This window comes from Rutilus rutilus (genome assembly GCF_951802725.1).
Source record: "Rutilus rutilus genome assembly, chromosome: 24".
Classification (NCBI taxonomy): Eukaryota; Metazoa; Chordata; class Actinopteri; order Cypriniformes; family Leuciscidae; genus Rutilus; species Rutilus rutilus.
Genome location: NC_140228.1, coordinates 14,661,616 through 14,674,065, shown reverse-complemented (window position 1 = coordinate 14,674,065; position 12,450 = coordinate 14,661,616). Strand labels below are relative to the sequence as shown.

The window sequence follows — 12,450 nt, the reverse complement described above, 5'->3', positions numbered from 1 at the left end:
GTGTGTTTGCATGAAATATTTTATTCATAAATCCTCTGACTCCATCGTTCTGATTGGCTTTGTGTTTTTTTCTCCAGATATGCCCATATCATACCAAGTCGAGGGCACACGGCAAGCTTTGAAGGTCTGTTTTTACCTGGAGGCATTCTACTTCCAGCAGTTACCCCAGAGACTAAGACACGGTGGTAGCTTCAAAATCTACCCCGTCCTGTTCACCCAGGGTACGATGTGTTTGAATGGACATAGTTTGCCTAAAGTGTGCCAAAAAGTGCTGAATTGTGTTCTTTTAAAGTGGAGCCAGTTATTGCCTCAACTTATTTTTTTACAAAATAATGTAACTAATACATAGCTAAATGTCTGAATAATGTAATTTTTCTTTCATAGCCTTGGAGAGCATGGAGGGATATTATTACAGAGAAAATGTTTCAGTGGAGGAATATCAGGCCCAAATCAATGCTGGATCTCTGGAGAAGGTCAAGCAGTACTACAAGAGACTCCGGTAAGTCATGCTTCACCTGTCAGTCAAACTTTAGCTCTGAAACTTCGCAATTTTCTCTCTCTACGCCTTCATACCTAAGTGTAAAGCTGTCATTGTATTTCCTGATGAGGTGGAGTTGGGAATTCTGGGAGATTTTAACAAGTGGTCATGGTTGCTCGGTTGAATCTCTACCCTGTGAGGGACTGGAAGTGCCATTTGAAATAAATCAGTGATCAAGTTAATGTGAAAATTAAGCTTTTAATGTTGTTTATATGTCTATGTGGTGTTTTTAATTGGCTTTAAGAAAAACCATGCGCGAATTCATAAGTCGACACCATTGTTGAGTATTTTCTCTTTAAAACTGCAGTGAACCAAAGACAGTTTCAGAAACGCGGTTTGAAATCGTTGGTGTTTCTGACATCACAAACTACTTTGTAACCAATCATATCAACGTGTGATCATCAACGAGTGAATCTTTGAGCTGGTGTGAGTGAGTGGAGGCGGGGCTAATTTGCATATTCATAGAACTGCGTATACTAAATGAGTTAAGGGTGTAGAGTTACATGCAAGCTATTTTAAGGCATGAAAAAAACTTTTACATATTTCATTTTGGTGATCAAAGATGAGTTTGAAGGGATTTAAGGGATATTGACTATAGGGGGACTTTAAACATTTTGAAAGGTAAATTAAAAAAATCACATTTTCAAACTGACAAATACATAAACATTCGAAACTGCTTTACTTCAAGTTTAAAGATGTAGACATCTGGCTCTTTGCCCATACTGTAATTATGTCAGTCTGTTTGTATAATGGTTTTTTGTTGGGATGAAGATGAATTTGCCCCCAGATCTCAAGATGAGTTCAATTCATCAGTCTGTCAAAACTAGACTTTATTTCATAGCCACAACTGATGTCTCAGATAAACTATACAGCCAAAGGTATGTGGGTACCCAAACATTCTGGGAAGGTATTCCAGGAACATTGCTGCAGTATATTATGGGAATATTCCCATCTAGGAATCCTGATATCTGTAGATCAGTGTTTTACACCGGCTTCATATTTCTTTGGTTCTTTAGTTGTATGTTTAAGTCTTCCAGAGGTCTCTTGGGACATTAAAATGGCTGTTGAAACATGTAAGTTGTTTCCAAACCCTGAACATCAGCACTGATACTCAGAATATGAGTGAATTTGATATGTTTATGGAAAATAATCATCATGCAGGACCCTAATAACATGGTCTCTGAGCAGATTATGTTTGCTTTATAGCACACAAGGTAAGCATCTGGTGTAGATCTCGCCTGTAATTGGTTACAGTGTGCTGAGGTCAGCCAAGTTTCATTGTGTTACGCGTGCCATAGGGGCATATTACTTTTGAGATTTGAATGGAAGCGAGCCTGCCAGAGATCAAGTACAGCTTTGGCTTGGTTTGAGGCCAGTGGAAAATGTATGACGGGTTACTCAAGAAATATTGTCTCATTATGTGCAAACACTGTTTTGGTTTGGCTTGCCAACATTCGGGGTGTAATGCTGACAATTATCTACACTGTGCTCTCTGGCATACTGGCATTTTGAAAAAGTCTATCTATATTCCACTAATAACACAATTCTTCAGAGCCTTTTCCATACTCTTGATTTCTGAGCCTTGGTATTGGCATTTTTAAGCCGAGCTTGATGGGTTTGTATCGACTGAATGTGAAGTGCGAACATGGAATGAGGAAAAGGCAAATCCGCGCCTTCTTCAAAATGTGACTGTTCTTATATGGATATGACAATGAGGCGACTATGTGCTAGATGCTAGATGCTAGTCTTCAAAATTCTAAACACGCTGTCCAATTTTAAAATTGACCAGTAATGATTTGAATGGAAAGGAATACCAAAATGTCTGGAGTCTAAGGGATAGAGGGATGTCTGTAGATTGTTTATTATCCAGTGCTAATTTGAATAGTACAATCAACATATCATAGGAGCACTAAATAAGAAGCATTATATTGCTTATCATATGCTATAATACCCAAAGAGAATTATCATTCCTATTTACCTCTATTAGAAATACGAGCTACTGTATATACTGTACGTATATGTTGCTCCATGATGAAACAAAGACACATGTGCATTAAACCCAGATGAAATATATTATATATTACTGTTTAAATGTGAAGTGAATTACTTCTGACATTACTGATGTTGCTCATCAGAGTAAAGCCAGGAGATTGACTTAGTGGTCTTACCAGAAAGACCGCATCTGTCTTTACAAAAAGACCATCTTTAGCACATGCCAGGAAAAATTTGGGGCTATAATTTCAGCTAAACTGTATTCTGTTTGTCCATGTCTATGTCTTAAAAGAGAAAATACATCACTTGCGATCTCCTCCTTTAAGTCAATCTATTCTGACTGATGAGGTCATTAGAATCATCATGAAACAAACCTGATCAGAAAATAACAAACACATGTCTGGTCTCATGCGAATGAATTTTGCATTATGTGCCTTTCCATTTCAATTCATATAAGTATATCACATCCATCACTAAACTACTTAGTTGCTTAAGGCTAGAATGGTGAACCTGAAACCTTTTGTATGCCTTCCCAGATCATTAACCACAACATTGTGTCACAGTGGGGATTCTGACAAAGAGCAGACACTTAATTCTTGGCCAGTTTCTTTATTCAGTTGGCTTACTGTCCAGTCTCTCTGTCTGTGACATCTATAAAGTCAAATGTGTGTATATATAAGTATTGATGATTGATGATTATTATTAAGTTTCCTAAATATAATGTCACTATACTGGTTTTGCCATTCAAAAGTTTGAGAATGATTGGACAGAGATGTCCAAGAGTGTCTTCAATAGCACAAATGGCATTAGAGTTGGTAAGTTCAATTCATTTCCATAAATCAGTTCAGTTTCTTTGGCATAATCACTCAAAAAATGTCTAATGGATGTTTGGGAAGAAATGTCTAGATTTTTTTTTTTGAACTACTTTTACTGTTTCAGTTGTTGCATTAAATGTGTTTTCATTGCAGCGACTTTTTGGCTGTTTGGCTGAGATGATGATTCATCTGATCAAATACAGAAATATTAAAACATATATCAAATATCATAAAAAGGCTAAAGGCTATATATATATGTGTGTGTGTGTGTATGTGTGCAATGTATATTGTACAGTATAAAAATGATTATATGTAATGTCCCCATAAAACATGAAAACCCAACATTATTAGTATTGTCTTGTTTTACAGTTCAAATATAAAACAATTCTTTAAAAATAAAAATCCAATTTACTTGGAAAGAAGCATTAGATATTTTTTTCATAGATTGGATCTTTAATACAAGTATATTTTGTCTTACTGCATTGGCAGATTATTTTGACTAGTTTTAAGTACAAACAAAAAGTGGAAAATTTAACAGCAAGGAGAATTGACAAAAAGGATGGTGTGAAAGAAAGGTACAGCTAGAACAGAGAGTGCCATGTACAGTACTATACTGGCAGAAGTGAATATGTGTGATTTTTGCCTTTATTTGTACTATCAGCACTACATTAGCTCACATTGTCAGCGCACAGCTCTGGAAGAAGTTCAGATAAATATGCAGTGCTAATGTGGTCTTTATCGAGTTGATGTCAGCTCCAGTTGTGTCTTTTCATGGTAAGCACTTTTGGAGACAGCACAGTACCCCTTTTCATGTGGAATGGAAATTAAAATAGTTTGACTACAGTTGGCACATTTAATCAAATCCATGACTCATCTGGTAGTTTTTAAGCTGTTCAACTTTGTGTCCAGTTCATGTCCAGTTCATCTCCCTTCATAAATAAGACTTCAAAGTATGGGATAGAAACTGCTTCTAATACACCCAGTAAGTCAGTAATACATTTGAGACCTTGATGTGGCATCAGATGTGGTGGCTGATTTGTCTGATGATGAACCGCCAAAAAAAGACTCCAGCCAGCTTCTTTCATTTCAAGGTTTGTGGATTGTTAGATTAATTCCACAGCTTTGTTGACTAAAAATAAACTTTTTGATTGTTCTCCTAAACAAGGCATTCACTGCTGATTTCAGATCTAAACTCCACATGGCCACAAGTTCTTCGTTTTTTCCTGAGTTACTGAAGTGAGACTTGTTTGTAGTGGTCTCTGCGGTCCTAGTCATGTGGATGTGGTGTGTTTGATACAGATGGGTAGCTCGTTCTTGTAGCACTCTCACCCTGTGATAGGTTTCTGGATTGTGGGATGTGTGTGTTAGACAGCTGGATTAATGGCCATCCTTATCATCCGGTAAAAACACGATGCTTGGCTAGTCGCGTGTCTAGAAGTTGCCGTAAGAACTGAAATTGGTTATCTGGTCCCAGTGGGAAGACACCTAAACATGGGCTGAAATATATTTGTGTGTGTGTGTGTCTGTTAGAGTGCTTTTATGACAGCTTTGATGGAACCAGCATGACATCATGTTTGTGAATCGGTTTGTAATTAGTCGAGGTTTGTTGAGGTCATGCATTGGGTCATGGTGGCGGTTGAGGCCTAGCGCTATTTGTAGATTTATCGGTCTTCTGAAAGGCATGATGGCCTGATAATGACCATGACACAATGCTGAGCCTCAAAGAAACCAAATAAAAACTAAACTTTGGTAAAGGGCACAATATTAGCCAAAACCAAAAGTAAATGCTAGACCAGGAGTGTCAAGAAAAAATAAATATGCATGTTTGGACAAATATGACGAATTGAATTGAATTTTATACAATTTTAGCATATATTGACTATGCATTCTTAATGATAACGTTGCTTTTCTTTCATCGAGAAGACCATCGTGAACACCTGGCTACTTCAGTTAGTCCTGAAACCTGAAGATCATCATGAATTTCAAGGCCCTTTGAAACTCAAGGTCTTGTTTCCAAATTTGTATAGCCTCTGTCCTGCAAATGACTTAATTGCATGATTTAAACGATACATATGTCAGGGTAGATAATGCTGTTAGACCCCTGTAAACTTCACACTGCTGTTGCAGAGAAATACACACTTCTCTTCTCCAGACTTTACATGAGCATGACGAATCTGGGTAACATTTTAGTTTAGGGTCCAATTCTCACCATGAACTAGTTGCTTATTAGCATGCATGTTACTAGGATATTGGCTGTGTATTAGTACTTATAAAGCACATATTAATGCCTTTTTCTGCATGACCATATTCTACATCCATTAATCATACCCATTACCTAAACTTAAAAACTTACTAACTATTAAGTAAGCAGTAATTAGGAGTTTATTGAGGCAAAAGTCATAGTTAATAGTTAGTTAACCCTCTGGGGACCAAGGTGTTTTTGGAGCCCTTGAGATGTTCTGACATGCCTTGAAATTTGTGCTTTTTTCAGTTATTTATAAACATGTTAATGGCAAAGGTGTAAAATCACTCTATATAGCACAAACAGGGCTACCAAAATATGCGGGCAACGTGTATGTAGATGTTTGTATTTTTAAGAGAATAATGTTTATGCGTGGTTATTGGAAAAAATAAAAATGAAAGTGGCTGAATTAAGACCACAAAACACATATTAAATATGTGTCCACAAGACTTTTGTCTAATTGATGTTGTACCTTTGAGTACTGGCTTCAAAATTATGTGAAAATAGTCTTGCTTTATCGTTCACAAAAAAAAAAATACAATGATTTAAATGGTGTAAAACAGGTTTTGCTTGGAAAGCCAATATGCGAGGGGGAGGAGTAGTTTACACCTTAGATTACAATGTCCCACCCACTCTGCATAATGACTCTGCATAGCCTAATTAGCCATTCATTCAGGTGTGACACTGACTGAGCCACAATGCAAGGACAATGTATTTAGAAGAATACTTATATTGACCATTTAAGATTTCGCTTACATCTATCTTGTAAATATGTTTAGCTATTTTATTAAAAATGTTACAATTACAACAATAATTACAATTTCAACAATATTTCAAGTGTACTCTTTCTTTGTAAAAAAAAAAGAAAGAAAAAAAAGATTATAGGCCTACATTTTATCATATGTATTCATTAGTTTGAATATAGCCAACATTGGAACATCTAACATCTGACTTTATTTTTGACAAAAATAGTGTGACTAACGCCTGACTAACGTTGTTTTATTGAAATATCAGGGCATATAAATGTTAATTTACGTTGTTTATACAAATACATTTTATTTCAACATATTCCAGTCGATTTTTACTCATCTCAGTAGGCTATGGCAAAGCAGTTTATTCTTTCACACACAGACACGCGATTCAAATTTAGGCTAAACACTCTTTACAAATATGTACCCTTCATTCATCTCACAGAAACGCGAGTCATATTATAGAAATGCGATTCATCTTTTTGCGGTTTATAGGCCTACACTAACGTTATTCCATAACGTTATTCCACACTTGAGAAAAGAAAACAGCCTACGTCACTCCTCAGCGCGATCTGCTGCTCATATCAGGAGATATTTCTCCTCATCAGCACTGTGGAAACTTTTCTCCATAAAGGCTATAATGTCTCACTCGCGACGCGCTTTGTTTACAGCTGATGTGGGCGTTTCACAGATCTGAAATGGTTCTCAGAATTTGCATTTGAATAGCGCGCGCTCTCCGGGGAGTGGTCAAATTACTGTGAATCATCTCGTAATGAGCTCGACTGGAGTCGCTCTCTTTGTATACAGATTACAGAAACTAAGAATATTTGTTTTTTATATAAATGACTTCAATTAAAAGATGCGATCTCAAGCTTTATGCCCGTGGGTCTGTTTGCCTGTTTGACTGAATTTTCGCGGAGTTATAGATCATTTTCGAACGCGTTTCAAACGGGAGTTTACTGACAGAGAGAAGGCAGAAATCGCATCATCTTAATTTTTCTTTATTTGTCAAAAAGCAAAACACTTTATTTTTATTGTGAGTATACAGAAAAAAAATAGAAACTGAACAGGATCGATTGATGTATTACACGAAAATGAAAGATCAAAATTAACAGAGCATTTAGTGTTTATTTTCATTGCTAAAAAAAAAAAAACGAGCAAAACGCGCGGGCGCGTTTTTGGTCCCCAGAGGGTTAACAGTGTGAATTGGACCCTAATCTAAAGTGTGACCCAAATGTTCTGTGCAATATACAGTATATATATATATATATTTTGTAATGTTTCCATCATTAATAATTCTCTAATAATTGATAATTCTCACATTATCAGTGGGTCTAATAATTCCCTTTTGATGGAGTTTATAAATGTATGTAAATGTGTTTTGATGTACTGTGGTATTGAAAACAAATTTCAGTAAAACAATTAAACTCATTGTTAATTTGATTCAGTAAATACCTCTATTTGCATCTAAATATAACTCCATACTATCATGGTCCCGCTGAGGCATGTGTATTCATTCATCAGTGTCTAATCATGCCTGAAGACCCCAAAGCACACTGGGTAATGCTTGTGAAATAGGGCCAGAAGTGTTTTTCTTTTAGGTTTTAAGATGAAACAGTGCAGTGAATGCAATTTGCTTTTAGGCCCAGCGAAATTGGTCCCATCCTTGGATCCTGTCCAGCATTTCCATTAAAGTCTCTCATAAGAGCCCATGGAGAGAAAACACAGGCCATCAGTTACTGCACAGTGTGCCTTAAAGGAAAGACCACTGCTGAGTTACGACTCCTGCAGGAGGGTCCCACGTTCACCACACACACAGAACAGGACACATGCTAAGATAACACTGCCCTCTGGTTTAATGGATTACATTTGAGTAGTGACCCTTAATCGCAGTAAAGCCCACCAGAACCAGAATCCATTTTCACAGCGTGGGGGGTTTGTTGTTATGCTTATCTTTGATGAAACTTTACACTACTTGACTCTGAGATTTTTGAAAGGATATTTGATCCTTTCTTTCTTTCTTTCTTTCTTTCTTTCTTTCTTTCTTTCTTTCTTTCTTTCTTTCTTTCTTTCTTTCTTTCTTTCTTAAAAAAAGATAGTAATGCCATGTTTTTGTTAATTTACCGTGTTAATATACCTTGTATATATATATATATATATATATATATATATATATATATATATATATATATATATATATATATATTAATGTCTAGGCTGCATACATTTGATAATGCAGTAAAAACATTAATATTGTAAAATATTTTTACAATTTAGAATTGACTGCAAAGCTGAATTTTAAACATTGTTGCTCCAGTCTTCAGGATCAGATGATCCTTCAGAAATCATTGTAATAATTTGATGCTCAAGAAACATTTATTACTCTAATTATTGTAACAGTTGTGTTACTTAATATTTTCATGGAAACTGATTGTTTTTTCAGGATTCTTTGATGAGTAGGAAGTTTAATGAACAGCATTTATTTAAAACAAATCTTTTGTAACATTATAATTTATTTTACTGTCAGTAATCTTTTGATCAGTTTAATGTATTATTGCTGCATACAAATATTTCTTTCTGTCTTTCAAATCAAACAAACAAACAAACAAAAAAGTTACTGACCCCAAGTGTTTGAACGGTAATGCACATATGTGATTGAACATGAATTAGGTTATATTTCATATTCATATGTCAAAATGTCAAAACACCATGTACCATCTGATGAAATCACTATAGGTACACAGTATTTTTTCTTTCTATCTTTCTTTGTCATTGCTAACTACACTATATATTTTTTGACAAGTATCATATTAATTATTTTTTTAGACATGTACCATGGTATTCTTTTTAGTATTGAAATAACATTTTATTTAATAACATTATTTTAGGATGTCCGTGTTATACAGTGTAATTCTACATTTAAGTACTGAGTAATAATAATTAACTACATGCACTTATAGGGTTAGGCAGGGTCAGGAATAGGGGTTAGTTTAGGGTTAGTTGCATGTAACAATGCATAATTTATACAGTAACTACATGTCACAAGGACACTGTAAAATGAAGTGTTACCAAATAAAATATCTAAAAGATAACATTCAGGATGGGATTTTGTGGGAAAATCTCATGCCCCTAAATATAAGTTAACGCACACCCCCTGTCAATGCAGTGTTTCTCAACAGTGAGTTGTTGTCTCTGCCGTGAAACTGAACAGCGGATGGGCGATTGATCTAGTGACATAAATCGTCAGCTCCATCTGGTGCTGTTTGAGCCCGCCAAACTTGTCTGTTTGGTTTTCGATGCGTGAAGACCCGTTCTGCCCATCTGGTACGTAGAACTTTGAGAAGCATAGCGGGCTATTGTTTTAAATCAGTGGACCCTTTAGTCACAGTCTGAAGTGAGGGGCACATTACATGAAACTGTACTGGTGTGGATAAATCAGGACGTGAACCATAGTGACTTATGAACTTTAACTGGTCTAGCACAACTTTTTTTTACGGGTGTTGAAGAGCTTTCATTTCATAAAGAATCTCTCTAGTCTTGCCTTGATAGATTCAGTCGAACTGAGTGTTACAGAGCACTTTTCAAATCCTGCTCGGATATGTCCAGGCAAGGACATCTTTGGAGACTTTGCTGATGGATGTGACCATGGCTTATTCTGAGACTTCAGGCCATCTGCAGGAAGGGTGACGGACTGAAATTTCAGAGACTGAGAATTCACAAAAATGAACAAGCAGCCGGCACAGAACTGCTGGATTGTGAAGGTCTTGTGTCGGCAGTCTGTGAGGCATTTGTCTTCTTGACTGAAATTACGGAGTCCATTTTCTTTTTGCCTGGTCTCCTTTTCTTTCTTTTCAACACACTCTGTTGTAGTCAGGGTCAGTAAATATTAGAGCACTATACATTTTAGAAAGGTTGAATCATATCTTGTAACTGTTTTGCATGTAAAAATTAAATTGTAAAATAAAGAATCATAATATTGATTCATGTAAATATGATATTACTAAAATACACACAGACGTCCAAAAGTTTGGAGTTGGAAATATTTGTTTAATGTCTTTGAAGTTTTATACGCTCAACAAGCATTAAAAAGACATTATGATCACATTTTAATGTTTCTATTATAAAATTTAATTTATTTCTCTGATGGCATATTGAATCTGCAGGCATTACTCCAGTCTTCAGTGTCACATGATCTTTCAGAAATCATTCTAATATGCTGATTTGCTGCTCAAGAAACATTTCTTATTATTATCAATGTTTAAAACAGTTGTGCTTAATATTTTTGTGAAAACAGATGAATTTTTTCGATTGAAAGAACAGCATTTATTTGAAATATATATATAATGTTAAAGTATTTACAGTACTGTTACTTTTGATTACAAATTGTGGTGTGTGTACAGTATACTGTATGTAATATTTGATCAGACTGACTTTATTGATTTAATTGTTGTTTTTTTAATTAGATGGTAAACCTCCGACTGTTATTTTACCCAGAAAGCTGGCAAAGGTCTAAAGTAAGATTTAGCTTTAGATATGTAATTTGAAACAATAATATACCAGGATCACAGACATTCCTGTTTATTACACTGCATTGAAATGGCTGCAATCAAAGTCTACCAGCTGCTGAATCAGAGCTTAGAGGCCTTGATGGATGTTTCTGAGCCAATTAACCTCCATTCGTGTTTGTTTGCTCTTTGCATTATATGTTGGGTGCTGCTTAATGAAATGATGATGAAAATCCTTTTGTAAATCAGTGATTTAAGTGATTTAAGCTCTTAGTGATTTAAGCTCTTAGTGCTTTAAGCTGATGGCCTCTTGGTGTTTCTAAAGAACTTTACTTAATGCTTCCCCCATTACACTAACATAAGCTGCCTTAATTAGTATGCAGGGTGAGTTAGAAATGATGGCAGCTCAAGACTCCATGCATGTGTGTGTTTGTTTCTTAGAGAGAGAGAGAGAGAGTGTGTGTGTATTTGTTAACATAATTTGGCTTTATTAATAGTCTTTAATAGTGCCACAATTTTCATATCATCTGCTCCAATCAGCGAATGATTACTATATTTTACTAATTAACAATAATATTAATGGTGTGTCAAACGAGAATATTATCGTGATAAATCTCTCCCTGGCTAGGATGCAGATGGTGGATTAATTTACCTGACAATAAACATGTGCTGCAATATGCAACAAAACCAGAACCACAGAGCAGGCAGTTCTGCCATGACTCTTTTACAATAAAAGTGTGATATTTTGATTTAAAATTGGAAAAAGAATGATATTTGGATATATTCCCCATATGCAGAATTCATTCTCTTTCAACTACTCTACTGCCACCTATGTCTGTTATTGGTACTGCAGGCAGTAATTGTCATCTGGAACGAATCCCAAAGTAATGTAGATTTGTGTTGTTTTAAAATAGAATTCCCAGCTGCTTTGTTTGTAGAAAAAAGAATCTTTACAACCAGCTTTCTTTTTATGTAAAAGATAAATCAAATCCCAAATTACGTTTTACAGCACATCCTGTGTTCTTGTGTATGCAATCATGTGTCTACAGTTTGTATGTTCACTGCTTACACTAACATGTCTTTATTATTCCTCCATAGGGCCTTTTATCTGGATAAATCAAACCTTCCCCCCAGCTCGGCTCCCAAAGCGGCTTTTATAGACAAGGTATGTACCATCATACAATCTGCAGGGACTCGTGGAAAATCTGTGATTAAGAAAGAAGAGTGAACCTAGTTATTTATCAAATGCATTTGTTAATTCTAAATAATGACAAAAGTAACCTGCAGAGTTTAAACATGGCCTTTCTGTCATTAAACGGTTAGTTCTGTTTAAATCTGAGAGCTTTCTGTCCCTCCATTTACAGCTACGCAACTACCACTTTGACAATTCAAAAACCAATGAGATTAATTATCGTGTTATGCAGCACGTTTGAGCTTCTGTAAGAACCAATGAGATTTATTCTCGTGTTACGCAGCACGTTTGAGATTCGGCAAGAACCAATGAGGTTCATTCTCGTGTGTTATGCAACACATTTGAGCTTCCTCAAGAACCAATGAGGTTCATTCTCATGTTACGCAGCACGTTTGAGCTTCCTCAAGAACCAATGAG

The 12,450-nt window shown here is 35.6% G+C and overlaps 1 protein-coding gene across 1 annotated transcript in view; it reads left to right on the top strand.

Moving 5' to 3' along the window:
• Positions 1–12,450, top strand: part of prex2 (phosphatidylinositol-3,4,5-trisphosphate-dependent Rac exchange factor 2) — a 145,956-nt gene that overhangs the window by 113,268 nt on the left and 20,238 nt on the right. The window contains exons 34-36 of the mRNA XM_084398619.1: positions 78–221; positions 385–499; positions 11,940–12,006. Coding sequence (XP_084254745.1) covers positions 78–221; positions 385–499; positions 11,940–12,006 — 326 coding nt within the window. The remainder of the gene's footprint in view (positions 1–77; positions 222–384; positions 500–11,939; positions 12,007–12,450) is intronic.